The sequence below is a fragment of the Thalassophryne amazonica genome, chromosome 16 (genome assembly GCF_902500255.1).
Source record: "Thalassophryne amazonica chromosome 16, fThaAma1.1, whole genome shotgun sequence".
NCBI lineage: Eukaryota > Metazoa > Chordata > Actinopteri > Batrachoidiformes > Batrachoididae > Thalassophryne > Thalassophryne amazonica.
Window position 1 is genome coordinate 17,148,055 of NC_047118.1, and position 25,325 is coordinate 17,173,379.

The 25,325-nt window shown below is 38.9% G+C and overlaps 1 protein-coding gene across 3 annotated transcripts in view; it reads left to right on the forward strand.

The window, feature by feature from the left end:
* Positions 1-5,296: 5,296 nt before the first annotated feature.
* Positions 5,297-25,325, forward strand: part of mgrn1b (mahogunin, ring finger 1b) — a 28,140-nt gene continuing 8,111 nt past the window's right edge. The window contains exons 1-12 of one of the 3 annotated variants that reach the window (XM_034190009.1): positions 5,297-5,623; positions 16,322-16,440; positions 16,568-16,656; positions 16,776-16,922; positions 17,116-17,233; positions 17,362-17,428; positions 18,451-18,494; positions 18,617-18,664; positions 19,811-19,879; positions 19,973-20,132; positions 20,264-20,373; positions 24,377-24,591. In XM_034190009.1, the coding sequence (XP_034045900.1) occupies positions 5,536-5,623; positions 16,322-16,440; positions 16,568-16,656; positions 16,776-16,922; positions 17,116-17,233; positions 17,362-17,428; positions 18,451-18,494; positions 18,617-18,664; positions 19,811-19,879; positions 19,973-20,132; positions 20,264-20,373; positions 24,377-24,591 (1,274 nt within the window). In that variant the 5' untranslated portion in view covers positions 5,297-5,535. The remainder of the gene's footprint in view (positions 5,624-16,321; positions 16,441-16,567; positions 16,657-16,775; positions 16,923-17,115; positions 17,234-17,361; positions 17,429-18,450; positions 18,495-18,616; positions 18,665-19,810; positions 19,880-19,972; positions 20,133-20,263; positions 20,374-24,376; positions 24,592-25,325) is intronic. The other 2 variants (XM_034190011.1, XM_034190010.1) reach the window with 2 other exon arrangements.

Here is a 25,325-nt window from a genome sequence, read left to right on the forward strand (position 1 = left end):
TTTTGTGCTTGTCCCACACCCAGACTTTTGATCTTCAATGATAAAATGAATGGTAAAGAAAAGTTTTTTTCTAATGTTTTAAAATATCTCTGAATAAAATATCAGTAAAATAATCAAAACATAATTGGGGTATTCAATGTCATACAACTGTTGTGATTTTTTTTTAAACAAAATGTAGTTGTCCCACACTACTGCCATAATTTCCACCACAACACTGTAATGTACCTTTAAACAGTTTGTATAAAAGATTGTTTGGGTAGTTTCTATGGAGATAAACAGTGACATCAGAGCACATGTATATAGCGCCAAATCACAACAAACAGTTGCCCCAAGGCGCTTTATATTGTAAGGCAATGGTGTGGTGGAAATTACATTTACAAGGCCAATAGTGCCCGTAGTTAAAGAATCACCCTTAAATTTTAAACGCAGAAATTTGTTTGCTGTGTAAATCTCATTTAGGATTTTAAAATTCACTTCTTTAACTTTAGGGAAGTGGAAATAAGATATCTTTTCTTATTCTTTTCATCTGTACATCATCAAATTATTTTAGAATGTAGCATCTTCTAATTGAATTTGCAAAGAGTTCTTTTTCAACAAGACACTTTTTCAAGTTTTATTCTTAAAATTGAAGTCAATCAATCAATCAATCAATCAATTTTTTTTATATAGCGCCAAATCACAACAAACAGTTGCCCCAAGGCGCTTTATATTGTAAGGCAAGGCCATACAATAATTATGTAAAACCCCAACGGTCAAAACAACCCCCTGTGAGCAAGCACTTGGCTACAGTGGGAAGGAAAAACTCCCTTTTAACAGGAAGAAACCTCCAGCAGAACCAGGCTCAGGGAGGGGCAGTCTTCTGCTGGGACTGGTTGGGGCTGAGGGAGAGAACCAGGAAAAAGACATGCTGTGGAGGGGAGCAGAGATCGATCACTAATGATTAAATGCAGAGTGGTGCATACAGAGCAAAAAGAGAAAGAAACAGTGCATCATGGGAACCCCCCAGCAGTCTACGTCTATAGCAGCATAACTAAGGGATGGTTCAGGGTCACCTGATCCAGCCCTAACTATAAGCTTTAGCAAAAAGGAAAGTTTTAAGCCTAATCTTAAAAGTAGAGAGGGTGTCTGTCTCCCTGATCTGAATTGGGAGCTGGTTCCACAGGAGAGGAGCCTGAAAGCTGAAGGCTCTGCCTCCCATTCTACTCTTACAAACCCTAGGAACTACAAGTAAGCCTGCAGTCTGAGAGCGAAGCGCTCTATTGGGGTGATATGGTACTACGAGGTCCCTAAGATAAGATGGGACCTGATTATTCAAAACCTTATAAGTAAGAAGAAGAATTTTAAATTCTATTCTAGAATTAACAGGAAGCCAATGAAGAGAGGCCAATATGGGTGAGATATGCTCTCTCCTTCTAGTCCCCGTCAGTACTCTAGCTGCAGCATTTTGAATTAACTGAAGGCTTTTTAGGGAACTTTTAGGACAACCTGATAATAATGAATTACAATAGTCCAGCCTAGAGGAAATAAATGCATAAATTAGTTTTTCAGCATCACTCTGAGACAAGACCTTTCTGATTTTAGAGATATTGCGTAAATGCAAAAAAGCAGTCCTACATATTTGTTTAATATGCGCTTTGAATGACATATCCTGATCAAAAATGACTCCATGATTTCTCACAGTATTACTAGAGGTCAGGGTAATGCCATCCAGAGTAAGGATCTGGTTAGACACCATGTTTCTAAGATTTGTGGGGCCAAGTACAATAACTTCAGTTTTATCTGAGTTTAAAAGCAGGAAATTAGAGGTCATCCATGTCTTTATGTCTGTAAGACAATCCTGCAGTTTAGCTAATTGGTGTGTGTCCTCTGGCTTCATGGATAGATAAAGCTGGGTATCATCTGCGTAACAATGAAAATTTAAGCAATACCGTCTAATAATACTGCCTAAGGGAAGCATGTATAAAGTGAATAAAATTGGTCCTAGCACAGAACCTTGTGGAACTCCATAATTAACTTTAGTCTGTGAAGAAGATTCCCCATTTACATGAACAAATTGTAATCTATTAGACAAATATGATTCAAACCACCGCAGCGCAGTGCCTTTAATACCTATGGCATGCTCTAATCTCTGTAATAAAATTTTATGGTCAACAGTATCAAAAGCAGCACTGAGGTCTAACAGAACAAGCACAGAGATGAGTCCACTGTCCGAGGCCATAAGAAGATCATTTGTAACCTTCACTAATGCTGTTTCTGTACTATGATGAATTCTAAAACCTGACTGAAACTCTTCAAATAGACCATTCCTCTGCAGATGATCAGTTAGCTGTTTTACAACTACCCTTTCAAGAATTTTTGAGAGAAAAGGAAGGTTGGAGATTGGCCTATAATTAGCTAAGATAGCTGGGTCAAGTGATGGCTTTTTAAGTAATGGTTTAATTACTGCCACCTTAAAAGCCTGTGGTACATAGCCAACTAACAAAGATAGATTGATCATATTTAAGATCGAAGCATTAAATAATGGTAGGGCTTCCTTGAGCAGCCTGGTAGGAATGGGGTCTAATAAACATGTTGATGGTTTGGATGAAGTAACTAATGAAAATAACTCAGACAGAACAATCGGAGAGAAAGAGTCTAACCAAATACCGGCATCACTGAAAGCAGCCAAAGATAACGATACGTCTTTGGGATGGTTATGAGTAATTTTTTCTCTAATAGTTAAAATTTTGTTAGCAAAGAAAGTCATGAAGTCATTACTAGTTAAAGTTAATGGAATACTCAGCTCAATAGAGCTCTGACTCTTTGTCAGCCTGGCTACAGTGCTGAAAAGAAACCTGGGGTTGTTCTTATTTTCTTCAATTAGTGATGAGTAGAAAGATGTCCTAGCTTTACGGAGGGCTTTTTTATAGAGCAACAGACTCTTTTTCCAGGCTAAGTGAAGATCTTCTAAATTAGTGAGATGCCATTTCCTCTCCAACTTACGGGTTATCTGCTTTAAGCTACGAGTTTGTGAGTTATACCACGGAGTCAGCCACTTCTGATTTAAAGCTCTCTTTTTCAGAGGAGCTACAGCATCCAAAGTTGTCTTCAATGAGGAGGTAAAACTATTGACGAGATACTCTATCTCACTTACAGAGTTTAGGTAGCTACTCTGCACTGTGTTGGTATATGGCATTAGAGAACATAAAGAAGGAATCATATCCTTAAACCTAGTTACAGCGCTTTCTGAAAGACTTCTAGTGTAATGAAACTTATTCTCCACTGCTGGGTAGTCCATCAGAGTAAATGTAAATGTTATTAAGAAATGATCAGACAGAAGGGAGTTTTCAGGGAATACTGTTAAGTCTTCCATTTCCATACCATAAGTCAGAACAAGATCTAAGATATGATTAAAGTGGTGGGTGGACTCATTTACTTTTTGAGCAAAGCCAATAGAGTCTAATAATAGATTAAATGCAGTGTTGAGGCTGTCATTCTCAGCATCTGTGTGGATGTTAAAATCGCCCACTATATTATCTTATCTGAGCTAAGCACTAAGTCAGACAAAAGGTCTGAAAATTCACAGAGAAACTCACAGTAACGACCAGGTGGACGATAGATAATAACAAATAAAACTGGTTTTTGGGACTTCCAATTTGGATGGACAAGACTAAGAGACAAGCTTTCAAATGAATTAAAGCTCTGTCTGGGTTTTTGATTAATTAATAAGCTGGAATGGAAGATTGCTGCTAATCCTCCGCCTCGGCCCGTGCTACGAGCATTCTGACAGTTAGTGTGACTCGGGGGTGTTGACTCATTTAAACTAACATATTCATCCTGCTGTAACCAGTTTTCTGTAAGGCAGAATAAATCAATATGTTGATCAATTATTATATCATTTACCAACAGGGACTTAGAAGAGAGAGACCTAATGTTTAATAGACCACATTTAACTGTTTTAGTCTGTGGTGCAGTTGAAGGTGCTATATTATTTTTTCTTTTTGAATTTTTATGCTTAAATAGATTTTTGCTGGTTATTGGTAGTCTGGGAGCAGGCACCGTCTCTACGGGGATGGGGCAACGAGGGGATGGCAGGGGGAGAGAAGCTGCAGAGAGGTGTGTAAGACTACAACTCTGCTTCCTGGTCCCAACCCTGGATAGTCACGGTTTGGAGGATTTAAGAAAATTGGCCAGATTTCTAGAAATGAGAGCTGCTCCATCCAAAGTGGGATGGATGCCGTCTCTCCTAACAAGACCAGGTTTTCCCCAGAAGCTTTGCCAATTATCTATGAAGCCCACCTCATTTTTTTTTTTCACAAAAGTCTATCCTGTCAATATACAGCTGCCTCAGACATGGAGGAGCACATACTCTTTAACCACTGACCTAAATGATGTTGGGACAGCTTTTGTAATGTTCTTATAAATCTTTGCTGAGCATTGAAGTTGGTATTTTGTACAGAATTCTTTGTGACCTAATATATTCAATAAGATGTGTGACAGACCAAATACCTCTAGGTTTCCACTCCTCCACAAAAACAGATTTTCTCTTTAGCACAATGTATCTACTGTTCCATAAAGGTTTCTTATGAGGTGTAAAATTATGTTTATTACGAAATTATTAATATTTAAATTATTATTTATTATGTTTATTGGCCTCGTACGTGAGGCCAAAATATGGCCATCAGGTATTGTGAAGACTTTGCGTCTGTCCGTCTGCCAGGGTCTTCAGAGAGACACAGACTTTGGACAAGTTCAAAGATAATCTTGACCTATTTTAAGAGGTCAAAAGGTTACATTCTGTTTTCTGTTTTTACGCTCATACGGCAGAGGGTATTTTAGCATTGTGTTATACTAACTTCCAATATAAGACTTGCTGGTGAAATGCTGAAAGTTTGAATGGTCATAAACTGCGACTGAAATCACAATAACAAAAATTCTATTTCACCCAGTTTCTAAAAAATTCATTTAGGAATAATAAACCCCAGTGCATTCTTAATAAAAGATCTCACCCAGTTCAATTTTAACATTCCATTCACCCCCCTCCATCTTGAAAATGAAAATGAAAACTGTTTATTTCGAACATTTGATACAACAACAATTACAAGATAGATCAGTAAAGACAACAACAAAAAAGTTCCAACTGTGTACCCAACATGTCCGAAAAGGGGTAGGGTGAAGCATCTTCAAAGTCTTCAGTATTATAATCGTACTTTCCCTTGTGAGTTCTTTTCACCTGAACCACCCAGCCCCGCCCCTCCTGCCAGTCGACACGCTGACAGTGAACGAACGCCTGATCATCTTGGAGCCAGCCAATCAGCTTGTTCCTTCTTATATTCGCGCAACCCTGGCAAAACAACAGCTAGCCTGCTGTTAGCATTCATATTGCTTACGAGTAATTAAAGGCAAAAAAAATGTTTAATTAACCTGCGTATTTAGTGTCGAGTGTCGTTATTTGTGTCTGGGTAATACGAAACGCAGAAAATATTGCAGTAATCGCAGCTACTGACGAGCCGTTAGCCAAACTGCTAGTTAAGTTTAGCTAACATAACAACAAAGATGGGTTCTATCCTGAGTCGCAGAATCGCTGGTGTCGAGGACATCGATATCCAGGCTAATTCGGCTTACCGATTTCCTCCAAAATCTGGTAAGTGACTGTAAATCTCACAGTTTAAGTAAATTTTCCATGACGCAAATCGTCACATTTGTTTTGACTTTATTCGTCTCTGTAACCCTGTTCTGTTCGAACACAAAACAACATAACGGTGAAAATAGGCTTTTTGTGTGTCACAAACAGTGTGGACAAATTGTATTTGTTTCAGTAAATTTATTGTCAACAAAATGCTAATATTATGTTGTTTAAGTATTTAACCCTCTGGGGTCCGAGGGCATTTTTTGGACAGTTCACTCGCCTGGCATAAATGTTTTATTATTGTTGTTAACAGCTCACCCTGCATCCCACAATCAAGTTTTATGTCTCTTTTGTTTTTCAGGACAACCTGTGCTTTCAGAATATATATGTTTGTGTTGTGTTTTATAAGTGTAATAAAAGTTTACAATCAAAAATAGGCAAGGAAACAAAGCGAAAAATAATTTTTCACACACATTTATTCAAAACACACAGCAAACTATAATAAACAACTGTTTTGACACTTTATAAAGGTAATTTGAGGTCTTGTATGAAAGACTGTACAACAAAAAGGTTCAAACAATAAACACAACATTTTTGAAAAATATATACAAAATGGTCTATGCGTTTTGTTATTTTGATATGGTAAACAGTGCTTTATGCAGAGAAAGCAAGAGTTATCCAGTAACATTCACATGCAAACTAGTGGAGCAATCCTGATAGTTGTACACTTGTTTGTTTGAGCATGTGAGATTGTCATCAGAGGCTCTTGTCTGCTCCTGCTTTCACTGATCGCTGTGCGTAATGGCGCAGGGCGCACTGAGTATGTACTAATAGTATGTACTCATTGGAGCACCCAGGGGGCTATTCAAACTGGCCATCTAGTAACATATCACTCCTGAAAACATTATTTTGGCTTTTCACGTGAGGTAAACCATGTGACGGTGAACCAATTCCAATTGGATACTCACATTGCGCACATCATCACACAGCTTCTATGAGGAGTACTAAGATGGCCGATGGCTGGCTTGAAAGTCCGCAGATTTAACTTTTCAGAAAAAAAAAAGTAAGTTTCTATCTCATATCATTAAAAAGTAATTTATAATGTAGTAAAGCTTGGTCTTAGCCGTCGTATATGACGGCGTCGGCCCCAGAGGGTTAAATCAAGTAACATTTGTTGGCAGGTTTTGCCCGCTGGTCCATCTAGGTTAGTAGATTTTTAGATTGGCAAGAGTTGGAGGTAGAGGAAACCGAATGCTTCTGGTTGGCTGATCGTCATCACTTGCTAATCCCTGTATACTGTTCGATTCATTAACCCTGACCCCACCCTCTAATCCTAACCGTTAACCTTTTCCAAATCAGAATCAGACCAGAGGCAAGCAAGCAACTACCAGTAGTTGCTTGCTTGCCTCTACTGGTGGTTGGCTCTCACTGCGGTATTGTATCACTTCCTGTTCCGGAGCACAGCGGTGTTTTTCTGTATCTGTTAGCTGTTTAATCTGCACAGTTAGATTGATCTAGTTATCTAGATTACGATTTGTTTCCCAGTGTAATCTTTACGTGCCTTAACTAAAGCACTCCTTCTGCTGAATCACCTCTAAATTATTTACACATTATTCACTTTGCATGTTTTTAGGAATCCGCTAACTTAGCGTAGCTACTAGCTCTTAGTCGATTTAGCTTCTCCTGTCTCTCCCGCACTTTTCTGCTCTGGGTGTGAAATGTTTAGTTATTCCTCGGCCTCCTTTAGCAGTAACGGTACTTGTAATAAGTGTAGCTTATTCGTAGCTTTGGAGGCCAGGCTGGGCGAATTGGAGACTCGGCTCCGCACCGTGGAAAATTCTACAGCTAGCCAGGCCCCTGTAGTCGGTGCGGACCAAGGTAGCTTAGTCGCCATTAGTTACCCCCTGGCAGATCCCGAGCAGCCGGGAAAGCAGGCTGACTGGGTGACTGTGAGGAGGAAGCGTAGCCCTAAACAGAAGCCCTGTGTACACCGCCAACCCGTTCACATCTCTAACCGTTTTTCCCCACTCGACGACACACCCGCCGAGGATCAAACTCTGGTTATTAGCGACTCTGTTTTGCAAAATGTGAAGTTAGCGACACCAGCAACCATAGTCAAATGTCTTCCGGGGGCCAGAGCAGGCGACATTGAAGGAAATTTGAAACTGCTGGCTAAGGCTAAGCGTAAATTTGGTAAGATTGTAATTCACGTCGGCAGTAATGACACCCGGTTACGCCAATCGGAGGTCACTAAAATTAACATTAAATCGGTGTGTAACTTTGCAAAAACAATGTCGGACTCTGTAGTTTTCTCTGGGCCCCTCCCCAATCAGACCGGGAGTGACATGTTTAGCCGCATGTTCTCCTTGAATTGCTGGCTGTCTGAGTGGTGTCCAAAAAATGAGGTGGGCTTCATAGATAATTGGCAAAGCTTCTGGGGAAAACCTGGTCTTGTTAGGAGAGACGGCATCCATCCCACTTTGGATGGAGCAGCTCTCATTTCTAGAAATCTGGCCAATTTTCTTAAATCCTCCAAACCGTGACTATCCAAGGTTGGGACCAGGAAGCAGAGTTGTAGTTTACACACCTCTCTGCAGCTTCTCTCCCCCTGCCATCCCCTCATTACCCCATCCCCGTAGAGACGGTGCCTGCTCCCAGACTACCAATAACCAGCAAAAATCTATTTAAGCATAAAAATTCAAAAAGAAAAAATAATATAGCACCTTCAACTGCACCACAGACTAAAACAGTTAAATGTGGTCTATTTAACATTAGGTCTCTCTCTTCTAAGTCCCTGTTGGTAAATGATATAATAATTGATCAACATATTGATTTATTCTGCCTTACAGAAACCTGGTTACAGCAGGATGAATATGTTAGTTTAAATGAGTCAACACCCCGGAGTCACACTAACTGTCAGAATGCTCGTAGCACGGACCGGGGCGGAGGATTAGCAGCAATCTTCCATTCCAGCTTATTAATTAATCAAAAACCCAGACAGAGCTTTAATTCATTTGAAAGCTTGACTCTTAGTCTTGTCCATCCAAATTGGAAGTCCCAAAAAACAGTTTTATTTGTTATTATCTATCGTCCACCTGGTCGTTACTGTGAGTTCCTCTGTGAATTTTCAGACCTTTTGTCTGACTTAGTGCTTAGCTCAGATAAGATAATTATAGTGGGCGATTTTAACATCCACACAGATGCTGAGAATGACAGCCTCAACACTGCATTTAATCTATTATTAGACTCTATTGGCTTTGCTCAAAAAGTAAATGAGTCCACCCACCACTTTAATCATATCTTAGATCTTGTTCTGACTTATGGTATGGAAATAGAAGACTTAACAGTATTCCCTGAAAACTCCCTTCTGTCTGATCATTTCTTAATAACATTTACATTTACTCTGATGGACTACCCAGCAGTGGGGAATAAGTTTCATTACACTAGAAGTCTTTCAGAAAGCGCTGTAACTAGGTTTAAGGATATGATTCCTTCTTTATGTTCTCTAATGCCATATACCAACACAGTGCAGAGTAGCTACCTAAACTCTGTAAGTGAGATAGAGTATCTCGTCAATAGTTTTACATCCTCATTGAAGACAACTTTGGATGCTGTAGCTCCTCTAAAAAAGAGAGCTTTAAATCAGAAGTGCCTGACTCCGTGGTATAACTCACAAACTCATAGCTTAAAGCAGATAACCCGTAAGTTGGAGAGGAAATGGCGTCTCACTAATTTAGAAGATCTTCACTTAGCCTGGAAAAAGAGTCTGTTGCTCTATAAAAAAGCCCTCCGTAAAGCTAGGACATCTTTCTACTCATCACTAATTGAAGAAAATAAGAACAACCCCAGGTTTCTTTTCAGCACTGTAGCCAGGCTGACAAAGAGTCAGAGCTCTATTGAGCTGAGTATTCCATTAACTTTAACTAGTAATGACTTCATGACTTTCTTTGCTAACAAAATCTTAACTATTAGAGAAAAAATTACTCATAACCATCCCAAAGACGTATCGTTATCTTTGGCTGCTTTCAGTGATGCCGGTATTTGGTTAGACTCTTTCTCTCCGATTGTTCTGTCTGAGTTATTTTCATTAGTTACTTCATCCAAACCATCAACATGTTTATTAGACCCCATTCCTACCAGGCTGCTCAAGGAAGCCCTACCATTATTTAATGCTTCGATCTTAAATATGATCAATCTATCTTTGTTAGTTGGCTATGTACCACAGGCTTTTAAGGTGGCAGTAATTAAACCATTACTTAAAAAGCCATCACTTGACCCAGCTATCTTAGCTAATTATAGGCCAATCTCCAACCTTCCTTTTCTCTCAAAAATTCTTGAAAGGGTAGTTGTAAAACAGCTAACTGATCATCTGCAGAGGAATGGTCTATTTGAAGAGTTTCAGTCAGGTTTTAGAATTCATCATAGTACAGAAACAGCATTAGTGAAGGTTACAAATGATCTTCTTATGGCCTCGGACAGTGGACTCATCTCTGTGCTTGTTCTGTTAGACCTCAGTGCTGCTTTTGATACTGTTGACCATAAAATTTTATTACAGAGATTAGAGCATGCCATAGGTATTAAAGGCACTGCGCTGCGGTGGTTTGAATCATATTTGTCTAATAGATTACAATTTGTTCATGTAAATGGGGAATCTTCTTCACAGACTAAAGTTAATTATGGAGTTCCACAAGGTTCTGTGCTAGGACCAATTTTATTCACTTTATACATGCTTCCCTTAGGCAGTATTATTAGACGGTATTGCTTAAATTTTCATTGTTACGCAGATGATACCCAGCTTTATCTATCCATGAAGCCAGAGGACACACACCAATTAGCTAAACTGCAGGATTGTCTTATAGACATAAAGACATGGATGACCTCTAATTTCCTGCTTTTAAACTCAGATAAAACTGAAGTTATTGTACTTGGCCCCACAAATCTTAGAAACATGGTGTCTAACCAGATCCTTACTGTGGATGGCATTACCCTGACCTCTAGTAATACTGTGAGAAATCTTGGAGTCATTTTTGATCAGGATATGTCATTCAAAGCGCATATTAAACAAATATGTAGGACTGCTTTTTTGCATTTACGCAATATCTCTAAAATCAATCAATCAACTTCAACTCAACTTTTTTCTTATATAGCGCCAAATCACAACAAACAGTTGCCCCAAGGCGCTCCATATTGTAAGGCAAGGCCATACAATGATTATAAAAAAATCAGAAAGGTCTTGTCTCAGAGTGATGCTGAAAAACTAATTCATGCATTTATTTCCTCTAGGCTGGACTATTGTAATTCATTATTATCAGGTTGTCCTAAAAGTTCCCTAAAAAGCCTTCAGTTAATTCAAAATGCTGTAGCTAGAGTACTGACGGGGACTAGAAGGAGAGAGCATATCTCACCCATATTGGCCTCTCTTCATTGGCTTCCTGTTAATTCTAGAATAGAATTTAAAATTCTTCTTCTTACTTATAAGGTTTTGAATAATCAGGTCCCATCTTATCTTAGGGACCTCGTAGTACTATATCACCCCAATAGAGCGCTTCGCTCTCAGACTGCAGGCTTACTTGTAGTTCCTAGGGCTTGTAAGAGTAGAATGGGAGGCAGAGCCTTCAGCTTTCAGGCTCCTCTCCTGTGGAACCAGCTCCCAATTCAGATCAGGGAGACAGACACCCTCTCTACTTTTAAGATTAGGCTTAAAACTTTCCTTTTTGCTAAAGCTTATAGTTAGGGCTGGATCAGGTGACCCTGAACCATCCCTTAGTTATGCTGCTATAGACGTAGACTGCTGGGGGGTTCCCATGATGCACTGTTTCTTTCTCTTTTTGCTCTGTATGCACCACTCTGCATTTAATCATTAGTGATCGATCTCTGCTCCCCTCCACAGCATGTCTTTTTCCTGGTTCTCTCCCTCAGCCCCAACCAGTCCCAGCAGAAGACTGCCCCTCCCTGAGCCTGGTTCTGCTGGAGGTTTCTTCCTGTTAAAAGGGAGTTTTTCCTTCCCACTGTAGCCAAGTGCTTGCTCACAGGGGGTCGTTTTGACCGTTGGGGTTTTACATAATTATTGTATGGCCTTGCCTTACAATATAAAGCGCCTTGGGGCAACTGTTTGTTGTGATTTGGCGCTATATAAAAAAATTGATTGATTGATTGATTGAAGATTGCAAGGAATTTGACTCCAGTTTGAGTTGTGCTCTCTCTATATGGGCCTGTATACTAAACACGGAATAATTCATAGTAAAAATGTGCAAATAAAATAAAATGTGCAATAAAAAATATGTGCAAAGGAGAAACAAACAGATTGAAGTTGTACAGGGGGTATATGAATTATTAGTGGGGTTTTTTTTTTTTTTTTTTGGCTAGATAAATTGTTCATCAGTGTGATGGACTGTGGAAAGAAACTGTTCCTGTGTCTTGTTGTTTTGACATACAAAGCTCTGTAACGTCAACCAGAGGGGAAGAGTTTAAACAGTGTGTGTCCAGGGTGTGAGGGGTCTGCAGAAATTACCAGCTTGCTTCCTGGTCCTGGACCGGTATAAGTTCAGGACCAGGAAGCGAGCTGGTGAGCATAACCCATCATTACCCCAAAGCCATGCCCTGGAAGTTAGCATTATAACACCGGAGCTCAACAACAAATAGGAGTGACAACATTGCCATCAATAGTTTGAGCTGTTCCTCTACCTTTGTCGATCGTCAAGCTGCAGAGATAAAATGCAGTCAGTAGTTGCAGTGATTTCAAGCAAATATGAATAATGTACCAAACAAAAAAAATGTGATGCCAAATGATGGCAACAATGGACAAAATGAACGTTCCACGCACTGCTATCAGAGATGTTTTGCTTAACAGGTGGTGCACACCAGCAAAATGGAATGTATGGAATGGAATGCCTTCATTTGGTTTAACACTTGACACTGTCCTTAAGAGATTACAATCTAGATAGATACTTTATTCATCCCCAAGGGGAAATTCAGATATCCAGTAGCTCATAAATAAGAACACATCTAAAAACAACACACCGCTTTCAAACAAAGTATATATATATAAATAAATTAAAAGTACTGCATAGTGTAAGCAATAAAATTATTCCCAGATGTCTTTGGAGGTTAAATGGTAAAATTAGAGGGAGGTTGTAGTAGTGTCAAGAGGCATTAAAAAGTCTCCTGAACCTCTGTCCTGCAGCACAGTGAGATGAACCGTCCACTGTGACTGCCCTGTAAATAGTCTCAACAATTCTCCCTACCATAGTGGGAGTCAAAAGAAGCAGTGCTCTCTGCTTGCTGTCTTCTGCATCTTCCAGTAGACATTTATATATTTATTCTCATCCCAGTGGAAGGAAAGAAGCTTTAGTTTGTAGCACAGCACTTGCCAATGTGATGCTCCCTGTTGAAGCAGTGGCTGAAGTGGGGGGTGGTCACAAAGGGGCTTGAAATTCTTCCCCCTGTGTATACAGATGTTTGTTGCAGCTCTGTATGTCTCATACATACCTGTAGAGTACATGTTTTGGGATACATATCCTGTACCTGTATCCACTTTATTTTAGATTTAACTGGCTGCGCTTCAAAAGCTAGGTTGTAAATCCTAAACACCTAAACGTATGTCAGTGTGGAATTTCAGCTGCGGAGCACAATATTACCGGTTAATAGCCGGAGGACTCATTGGAAATGTATTGGAAAAACTAAGATTTTTATCTATTGCAGACTTTGTGGGTGCATTGTAAATTGAGTAATGGCACACTTTCCTCTTCTGATCGGTTGGGCCAATAAAATAGAAAGGTGGTTGCCAGAGTTCTGGAAAATGCTATCAGGCCTTGTTTGAACCACATTATTTTAAGGCTACCAACACTGATAGTGGAAAGTTATTGACATCTGCTGGTAAAGAAAAACAGGCGTGTTGAGCCAAACATGATACACTATGCCTTGAACATTACATAGTAATTATTAGCTTTTCCCATATTGGTAAAGAAACTTCATGGCAGGTGAGGCTTAGAAGGTTTAGAAGCACTGAACTGATCAATAGAAAATTGACTGTTTAGTTTTCATGTTCATTTAATAATGAAAATGCTAAACGTTCTGTGGTCCTAGTTTCTCAGATGTGATGATTTTTCTGCTTCATGTCATTAGAATTAATTGAATGGGTAAAATGATTTCAGAAATTGCAAAAATGAATAAACATTACAAAATTACATTGTTTTTCTATGACTGAATTTTTTTCTGTTCTAATCATACCCCAGAACCCAGTTAAATTTGTTTTATTAAACAGAAAAGAAAGTGAATTCTCTTTACTCAAAACATTTGCAAACACTTGTTTGCAGTGTGTGGCTGTTGGAGCTGGCATTTTATGGGACTGCCATAGTTCAGTGGTTAGAGCTGGTTGTCCATTAACTGAAGGGTCAGGAAAATCTTCACTCTGTCTATGTGTGTGTGTCTGTGAGAGAGAGAGAGAGAGAGAGAGAGAGCAAAAGACACTGCAAGTTGCTTTGGAAAAAATGCACCTGGTACATGTACCAATTAGGGATACAGAATATTGCATTTTTGCAAAATGTGATATCCTGATATTTTCTAACAAACTTTGGCGCACACACACACACACACACACACACACACAGATACGTGGCAGCACAGTGGATTAGTGGTTAGCACTGTTGCCTCACAGCAAGAAGGTCATCGGTTTGATTCCCACCTGTGGCCTTTCTGTGTGGAGCTTGCATGTTCTCTCCGTGTTTGTGTGGGTTTCCTCCAGATGCTTCGGGTTCCCTCCCACATTTAAAGACATGCAGGTTAGGTGGATTGGAAGCTTTATAATTGTCCAGATCTCCCTTGCAAAAGAGGTCTTGATCACAATGGGACGAAGCTGGTTAAGAAAAAAAAAAAAAAAAAAAAAAAAAAAAAAAAATATATATATATATATATAATTTTTTTTTTTTCGGGGGTCATGGTACACAGGAGCATTGGCAGTGCTAGACTTTTTTCCTTGGGGTGGCCAAGGCTGTTTCAGGGGGTTCACAGATTATGACAATTAATTTGTTTCTCAGACAGTCAGTTGCAATCAAGAGTCTTTAAATGTTGAAATTTATTAAAGTAGCTAAATATTAAGCACATAGGAGATGAGATTTTTGTATGTAATTTGCAGTTTATTAACAATCTACAAAATGTAAAACGCAACAATTTTCCAACAGCGCCAATGCCATGACACCATTTTGACATGAATGAAAATACACACACACACACAGGCTGGTGGGCTGCGTTGTGCTTGACACTGACTCTCCTGACTAGTCTCAGGAAGGGAGCTGCTAGGACTGCTGATGCCACAGCTGAGTCCTGTCTGATCTGCTTCTCTTTACAAAGAAGTCATCCCCTGTCTTTTCATTCTCAACTGACCCTATGAAAAAATAAGGCAGTCTTATTCCTCCTACCGTCACTTAGAATTACACAATGTTATTAAATCCCCACATCAGGACAAATAGACCCCTGTAGATGTAAATTAATATTAAAACTTTCAGGTAGTTGACAATAGGGCTGCACGATATGGCCAAATTTTCGTATCTCAATATTGAAGCCAAATATTATGCCTCTATCAATATGATATACAATATGACTAGGATTTCACACAAAAAGTTAAGCATTCTTAAACAAAATAGTAATTTGCACTCATCATAAGGTTAGGATTCATCATAAGGTTAGGATTCAGTGCCCTCCAAAAGTTTCAGAACACTTGGTATTTCACACATTTGAATTTGTTTATGCCATTTCATATACAAAAAATATAAAGAATACAATTTTTTAAAATTATCTTCCTTAAACTGAGACTGAAAGCAAATCTCTACATCTTGAGATATGTTATTATGATGGCCCACTTCAAGAGTGGCAATTACTTGTCCTGCCTGTTTTCCAAGTATCCCCATTCCAACCACTTATAGTTAATTCATTCAGGTATGTTCAGTCAATCAAGAGGTAAGAAACACTTGACTTGACTTTATTAATCAGTTGTGGTTATAGCTTGTACAAATGTAAAACATTTGTGATCTCCATGCGCAGTGTTTGTGACCCCTGGCTTACTTCTCGTCATCCCTACCATGATTTTATTCTACACTGAATACTGTATATCCTTTTACTAATGCAGACATTCACCCATGGAAAAGGAAACCACTTAAACGTCTGCAAGATGTAACTTGTACACCAGTGACACACTCACTCACTCAATCTTCATCTTCAGCCACTTACTCCAATTAAGGGTCACAATTCTTAAACTATGTGCCATTTTCGGTGAGCCACAAACAGCACTGACAGTGAGTTCTTTATTACACAAAATAAAAGAGAGGGCACATTTTTAAATATATATTTTCAAATAAAATGTAAATCTCTTACAGGTTTGCATGATGCTTCCTGGAGACAGTGCTGACAAATTTGTTGATGCATGTTCAAATGCACAAAATAAAAGCAGCTGTAGTCAAAACCTCTGAGTTGAGCAGACTGCATTCTTTTAATACTAATTCTGCTCAAAGGTGCTTGTTTTTGCAGTTGCACTAATATCTACAAACACACCAGTTGGAAAATGGAGTACCAAAACCGCAAAAGATTACAAACCATTTAAATATTGCATGTAGTTTCAGACACACATGTGACTTTTTTCAGATGCTGATTTGTATTACCTCTGTAATTTATTGTCCATCAAAGGGCCTTTATTGTGTATTTATTTTCTTTGACACACAGGGAATTATTTTGCAAGTCACTTTTTCATGGGAGGAGAAAAATTTGACACGCCGCATCCAGAGGGATACCTTTTTGGAGAAAACATGGATCTGAATTTTCTGGGAAATAGGCCAGTGCAGGTGAAACTGGATGTTTCTTGAGCTGCTTTAATCCTTTAATTTGCTTCTACTCTCTCGCAATATCTCATAATGTCATTCTTTGTCACTAATGATTATAGTGCGATTCATTCTGTTATTATTTCACTAGTTTCCATATGTGACACCAGCACCCCATGAGCCAGTGAAAACCCTGAGAAGTTTGGTCAACATTAGAAAGGATTCTTTGCGTTTGGTCAGGTAAGGATAATGAGGGTAAGATTTCACATTACAGTTGAATCCACAGTGGCTATAAAGGGGTTTTTAAGGTGAATGTGATATTATGATGACCTGGTGATTGTCAAACTTTGGGACACTAGGTATAAAGATGACTCTGACACACCAGTGGAGGATGGTGGGAAACCCAAGGTTCAGTATGGTATCGAGTTCACCTTTGATGCTGATGCTCGGGTGGCCATCACACTGTATTGTCAAGCTTTTGAGGAATTCTCCAACGGAATGGCAGTGTAAGATTCTGATCGTGAAACATTTTTATGAAATTGACTCAGCTGATTTTTTGCTGGTTTATTAATCTCATATGTTTTCCCTGAGTAAACCTGATACACATTTGTCTACCTCATAAGAGGATATGTTGTTAAATATTTTGACAGGCCTAAACTTATGTGGGGATATTTATTTTTATTTTTGTAACTTGTGTAGGTATAGTCCTAAGGATTCAGCAATGGTGTCTGAGACTGTCCATTATAAGAGGGGCGTGAGCCAACAGTTCTCTATGCCGTCTTTCAAAATTGATTTCAGTGAGTGGAAAGAGGAAGATGTAAGTATTTGGCAGAGTTCCACATCAACATGACATTTACATGATGTCTGCTACTTTAAAGAAACCATACCTGTTCTATTTCCAGTTATACTACACACAATATTAAACACATTGTTTTGTCTTTATAGCTGAACTTTGACCTGGACAGAGGAGTATTTCCTATGGTTATCCAAGCTGTGGTTGACGAAGGTGATGGTACGTTATTAGAATTGTGAAACAATCATACAAGATTTTCTTTTCAGTAAGACCTTTCTTAACTCAGCAGAAAAAAATACAGTGCACTTCAAAAGTGTTGGAACACTTGGTATTTCACACATTTGAATTTGTTCATGCCATTTCAAATACAAAAAATATAAACAATAAAAATTTCTAAAATGATCTTCCTTAAACTCAAACTGAAAGCAAATCTCTACAACTTGATATAAATTAATTAACAATATAAAAGCCAAGATGATGGATTGAATAAGTAATGGAACACTTTGGTATAATACCTGTAAATAATCAGTTTTATTGCCAGTTTTCTTCAGACAAGTCAGGGGATGGATACATAAACATTTCCAAGTCAATATATGAATATGAATATGTCTTGAACTTTGTTTACATCAGTTATGTAGAAATTCAAACAGTATGGCACTCTATGGTAAATCTGTGTGGAGTAGACAGTTCTCAAAAACTGAGTGACTGTGCAAGAAGGACAAGAGAGCCACCAAGACACCCAGACAACCCAGAAGAAGTTACAGGCTTCTGTGGCTGTGATTGGAGAAATTGTGCACAGTGCATGTTTTGCATTTTGTATCCCCAGTTATACAGCTTCAGGATGAAGTGGTATAGAGGAGGATTTTCTTTCACAAAAACATCAGATCTAGGCTTGCATCTCAGATCTACCTTCTGGCAAATTGTAGCTGAACTTTCAGGTATTATTTTTAAGAAAATCCTAAAATCAGAGAAGACACTCTTACCACAAAATTCCAAATGAGATCCTGTCTGCTGTGTTTATTAGAAGGGGTAAAATGGCTTGTTGTGTGTTATATATTTCATTTCTCAAAATATTTAAAAATGTCTTAATTTTATGTAGAAAGTAAAGCACACTGATGGCTACATAAAGTCTTGGTTCAGCAGTTACAGGTTTTTGTAGTAACCTTGCATTAGCATTTGAATTTTGCTATTACAGACAACTTAAAATATGTACTAATGCAGACACTATGTCTTTTTTCAAGATTGTCTTGGTCATGCTCATGTACTTCTGGCAGCCTTTGAAAAAGTAAGTATTTTCCTTTTTCTTATTTCCCTTTATAATCTCCCACTTCTACATAATTGTACATTTTAATGTGAGTTTGAAACCACATTGTATATGAGCTGACAGTTGTTTTTTTTTTCCTGCAGCATGTTGATGGCAGTTTCTCTGTCAAGCCTCTGAAACAGAAGCAGATTGTACGTATATGAAATTTTGCATTTTAGTGTTGACTTTTTTTTCCTAAGCCTCACTTAACAGTTTATAGTTAAATTTATTTAACAGCTGCTTAAAGATAAAGTTGTATAATCACCCTTGTTTAATCTTGCTCAGATCTCCTCATTGATTAATCTGTTGTTGATCATCCAAATCTAACAGTACAGTCAGGAAATTGTGAAATGTGTCTGCTGCATTGTGTTTTGAACTCATTACATGGCAGCTGTAGATTGGACACATCTAGGTCCTGATATACTGAAGTGTCTACTTAAGTATCTAAAATAAATGAGAATTAGTTCAGCATTCCAGCTACGTATGTCATCTTTTGGCCCATCTACAATATTGATAAGAATCCTCCACCACAGAAAAGTGTGTCGAGACCCATGGGAGTCTAATGGTTACAGAGATATCTAAAGCAGGTGATCAGTGCACACGTGGATTACAGGGAGTTTCCACAGTTACTCTAATTTTGGAGATTTTTACACATCATTGTAACATTGTAACCTGTGCACATCTGTACCACATACACAGGGATTATCCATTTATGTTGGAACAAAATCATTCAGAATTTTGAACCAATTGGAACCAAACTTGATAGAATTTTGAAGATTGGAGGGAAAAAAATCTGTAAAGTTTTGGGCCAGTAGTTTTTAATATTGAAGATATTTTGAATAGCTATTTTGACAAATTGGTTAAAGAGTCACATATGGTTCATGTTAAACACTAATATGGAGTAAAATATGGATGCCCTCATGGTTACTACTGAACACCAATATGAATGCATATCAAGTTTGTTTTTCACATGACCTTTGAACTTTGGTGACCTTGAAAGGTCAAACTCAAGATCATAAGATTGAAGCTACTATTTATTAAATGATTGCGTATTAGTTGAGGATAAAGTGGTTCCACTTTAGAAAGGTTTTATCGAATGTCAAGGCTACACAGAACCATCTGTTATAACACTGAATTATGAAGAATTAATTTGCCTTAATATTTGTCAAACATGAAAGGCAAAGTGTATATTCATTTTGTCATCCAGTCTTTGGAGGCCATTGTTTAGATTTGACTTGGCTTCAGTATTAAAATACATCTTGTTTCTAACTGAAAATGCTGTTGCTGTCTCCTCCTAGGTGGATCGTGTGAGCTACTTATTACAGGAGATCTATGGAATTGAGAACAAAAACAACCAAGAAACCAAAGTTTGTAGTGGAATTGTTACTTTGTACACGGCTCACAGTGCTGTAAATCACTTTTATTTTGTGACGTTGTCTGTTTTGTCTTTTGGCTTCCAGCCATCAGAGGATGAGAACAGCGACAACAGCAACGAGTGCGTCGTCTGTCTGTCTGACCTGCGGGACACACTCATCCTGCCCTGCAGACATCTGTGTCTCTGCAACTCCTGCGCAGACACTTTGCGTTACCAGGCCAACAACTGTCCGATTTGCAGACTGCGTAAGAAGTGCAACGTTATTTCCGATTCTCTCCTTAAGCAGATTGAACATTGCTGTCAGAAAAGCTGAATCACAGTTAAACCTCATGAAGACAGTCACATGTATAATGTGACCTGGGGTTCCTTTCCTCAGCCTTCAGGGCCTTACTGCAGATCAGAGCTGTGAGGAAGAAGCCTGGCGCGCTTTCCCCTGTGTCCTTCAGCCCTGTTCTGGCTCAGACTATGGACCATGATGAGCACTCAGTAAGTTTCATTCACATTTTAGTCTACAGTAATAAAACCCAGAATCACAGTTCCAGCTGTTGATCAGTCTCAATCACCAAATGACAAGCATTTCTACTTCATAACAACAACAACAACAAAAATCAGAATGCAAGCACCCAAGCATGAAACTGATGGAGTCTAGCTTTGTTAATCAAGGCCCATAACCCTGGTAAAATAAGCCCAACTCGAATGATATTAAAATATGCACATTACCATTCTATAACAAGAAATTGTACCAGGTTTCCCCAAATTCCTACTAAAAATGTGAGAGGAGTTGATTTGAGAATGCAGGCACCAACTCATGGAAACTGGCTGTGTCACCAGTTATACAGCTTCATGATGAAGTGGTACAGCGGAGGATTTTCTTAAAAAGACCTGAAAGTTCAGCTACAATTTGCCAGAAGGTAGATCTGAGGTGCAAGCCGAGATTTGATGTTTCGGTTAAAAAAAAAATCCTCCTCTACAACCCCTGGCAAAAAATTATGGAATCACCGGCCTCGGAGGATGTTCATTCAGTTGTTTAATTTTGTAGAAAAAAAGCAGATCACAGACATGACACAAAACTAAAGTCATTTCAAATGGCAACTTTCTGGCTTTAAGAAACACTATAAGAAATCAGGAAAAAAAATTGTGGCAGTCAGTAACGGTTACTTTTTTAGACCAAGCAGAGGGAAAAAAATATGGAATCACTCAATTCTGAGGAAAAAATTATGGAATCATAAACAAAAGAACGCTCCAACACACCACCTCTGGCTTTTATAACAGCTTGCAGTCTCTGAGGCATGGACTTAATGAGTGACAAACAGTACTCTTCATCAATCTGGCTCCAACTTTCTCTGATTGCTGTTGCCAGATCAGCTTTGCAGGGTGGAGCCTTGTCATGGACCATTTTCTTCAACTTCCACCAAAGGTTTTCAATTGGATTAAGATCCGGTCTATTTGCAGGCCATGACATTGACCATATTGACCATAATATTCACAGTTTTCGCTCTATGGCTAGGGCTGTCACGATTAGGAATTTCTGGAGACGATTAATTGTCAGACAAATAATTGCGATTGCCGAATATATTGTCTTTTTTTTTCTTTTTTTCCCTTCTTTATATTCTGCTATTGTAGAATAATTACACAACTCTGGAAGAACGTTTGGCTTCTGTGAGTGGAGAAACTGGGAATGGTGCAACATTTTTATTTTATCTTCATTTTACATACAGTCCCAATTTTTCTGAATTGTGGTTGTTTCTGTTGCATTTCTGAAATTGTTTCTCCTCATCAGTCACGTTTTGTTCTTAAACACTGCATTAAGCCCATATTGAACAAATAAATACCTTTGGAAAGTAACAGCTGTTAATGTTCAGAGTTCTCACCTGCTTTTTGTGATCTGTGCATCTGAACATCACCACAGCTTCTTCATGTCAGGGTTTTTTTTTTGTGGCTCAGTTCATTCATATATTCTCATTTTTTAAATATGTTTTTAAAGCTATTTGACCATTTATTTCATCTCATGATCTCATAAATTCAGCATACGACACGCACATGGTGTGAACAGGACGGTAACGGCAGAATCACACCTTTAGAGAAAGTTCAGAGAGAAGTAAAAGCAGCTTCACGTTTTTTGTTTTTTTTTTAACATGTTCACTCGGGTTAAAATCCTCTCTCTGCTCCGCGCTCGCTGCGCACTGATGGTTCTCAGACTGTAACGTGTCGCGCCTGCATTCAGGAATCTCCCTCACCCACCCCCTCCCTCGCAGTCTGCAGCCTGACTCCGCATGCACACACACGCACACCAACAGCTCCGCATTTTAGACGGCTTTTGAAGAAGACGGCCACTGTTTTAATCGGCCGTCTTATCCAAACGGTAGGATGGATCGCTCTTCAGCCTCCATGTTATTGTCCCGCCTTAAGACGAGAGCGAGGCTGCAGCACAATGATGTCAGATTCTGAGTCGTTTTATGCATTGTGGATAAAATAAATAATTCATGATAATCGCGAATATGAGAAATAGTCGCAAATATGAAAAATAATCGCGATTGACGAATATTGTAATAATTGTGACAGCCCTATCTATGGCAAGATGCATTATCATCTTGAAAAATGATTTCATCATCCCCAAACATCCTTTCAATTGATGGGATAAGAAAAGTGTCCAAAATATCAACGTAAACTTGTGCATTTATTGATGATGTAATGACAGCCATCTCCCCAGTGCCTTTACGTGACATGCAGCCCCATATCATCAATGACTGTGGAAATTTACATGTTCTCTTCAGGCAGTCATCTTTATAAATCTCATTGGAACGGCACCAAACAAAAGTTCCAGCATCATCACCTTGCCCAATGCAGATTCGAGATTCATCACTGAATATGACTTTCATCCAGTCATCCACAGTCCATGATTGCTTTTCCTTAGCCCATTGTAACCTTGTTTTTTTCTGTTTAGGTGTTAATGATGGCTTTCATTTAGCTTTTCTGTATGTAAATTCCATTTCCTTTAGGCGGTTTATTACAGTTCAGTCACAGACGTTGACTCCAGTTTCCTCCCATTCGTTCCTCATTTGTTTTGTTGTGCATTTTCGATTTTTGAGACATATTGCTTTAAGTTTTCTGTCTTGATGCTTTGACGTCTTCCTTGGTCTACCAGTATGTTTGCCTTTAACAACCTTCCCATGTTGTTTGTATTTGGTCCAGAGTTTAGACACAGCTGACTGTGAACAACCAACACCTTTTGCAACATTGCGTGATGATTTACCCTCTTTTAAGAGTTTGATAATCCTCTCCTTTGTTTCAGTTGACATCTCTCGTGTTGGAGCCATGATTCATGTCAGTCCACTTGGTGCAACAGCTCTCCAAGGTGTGATCACTCCTTTTTAGATGCAGACTAACGAGCAGATCTGATTTGATTCAGGTGTTAGTTTTGGGGATGAAAATTTACAGGGTGATTCCATAATTTATTCCTCAGAATTGAGTGATTCCATATTTTTTTCCCGCTGCTTGGTCTAAAAAGTAACCGTTACTGACTGCCACAATTTTTTTTCCTGATTTCTTATAGTGTTTCTTAAAGCCAGAAAGTTGACATTTGAAATGACTTTAGTTTTGTGTCATGTCTGTGATCTGCTTTTTTCTACAAAATTAAACAACTGAATGAACATCCTCCGAGGCCGGTGATTCCATAATTTTTGCCAGGGGTTGTATACCACTTCATCATGAAGCTGTATAAATGGGGATACAAAATGCAAAACATGCACTGTGCACCATTTTTCCAATCACAACCAGAGAAGCCTATAACTTCTGGGTTTTTTGGGTGTCTTGGTGACTTTCCTCACTTTCTCCTTGCACTGTCACTCAGTTTTAAGTGCACTTTGATTGTGAAACTGGTGGGGTACAGAGGCTACATTTAAAAGCTGTCACTGTCCTATAATTATTTATGAATTTTGCTGTATCACTTCTTGATCAAGTGAGATATCTTGCTGTATCACAAGTAATTAATTTATAATGATACTGACTGATGTTGGTACATACATAGCCTAGCATGTTTTTAAATCAATAGAATAGAGCCTTTATTGTCATTGTAGATACAGCATACAACGACATTTGTCCTCGGCATTTAACCCATCCTAATTACAGTTAGACACAATCCAACCACTAGGAGTAGTGGGCAGCCACAGTCCGGCGCCTGGGGGCCAACTCCAGATGTAGAGACTCTGCCTTGGTGAGGGGCAGAGAAAGGAGCAGACCCTAAATAAGTATGTTTTTGATTGTGAGAGTAAACTCACACAGACACAGGGAGAACATACAAACTCCACACAGAAAGGGCGGGAAGCAATACCACGACCTTCTTGCTGTGAGGTACCAGTGCTAACCACTAAGCCACCGTGATAGATTTGGAAGAACCAGACACTGACTGGATGGTTCAGTCATTTTCACAGCTTCTGAAATTGTTACCCTTTTTAAAATTAGCTGATATTGTCTTTATATCGCTTTACAGGGCTCGGACTCTGTTCCTCCTGGCTTTGAACCCATCTCACTGTTGGAGGCTCTCAACGGCCTGCGGTCAGTATCTCCTGCCATCCCGTCTGCTCCCCTCTATGATGAAATAAACTTCTCAGGGGGGCTCGGAGGTGACAGCAGGCAGCTGAGCTCCCCAGAGCATTTAAGTGACGGTAGTCTGCAGAAAGGCAAAGTCAGCAAGTCTCCTGACAGGTAATGTCACTCACACACACACACACACACGAAAACAGTGAGTACTCAAGTTACCATAATTTCCGGACTATAAGCCGCTACTTTTTCACATGCTTTCAACACTGCAGCTTAAACAATGATGCGGCTAATTTATGGATTTTTACACACTTTTCATAAGTTGAAATATGTCAGTTAATGCTGTCCATTGATTGGCTGAAAGCCACAGTCCTCATGCGGAGTAAATTCACACATAAAGTAAATATAAAGTCTTACCTGTTTGTTTCAGTGGGATTCATCATGAAATCCTGAAGAAAAATTATCCACATAAAGCTTCTTGATTTTTTTTTTTCTTCTTTCTTTCTTTCTTTCCTGATCAACTCTATGCGAAGGAGATGTGTTGCACTGCATGAGGCAATATTGGTCACACCAGATACTGACTGGTATCCCCCCCCCAATAAAACAAAACTGCACCTTTCAGAGTGGCCTTTTATTGTGGACAGTCTAAGGCACACCTGTGCACTAATCAGCATCTTGGTATGGCACACCTGTGAGATGGGATGGATTATCTCAGCAAAGGAGAAGTGCTCACTATCACAGATTTAGACTGGTTTGTGAACAATATTTGAGGGAAATGGTGATATTGTGTATGTGGAAAAAGTGTTAGATCTTTGAGTTCATCTCATACAAAATGGGAGCAAAACCAATGTTGCGTTTATATTTTTGTTGAGTGTATTTTACTCTCTAATCATGATTGT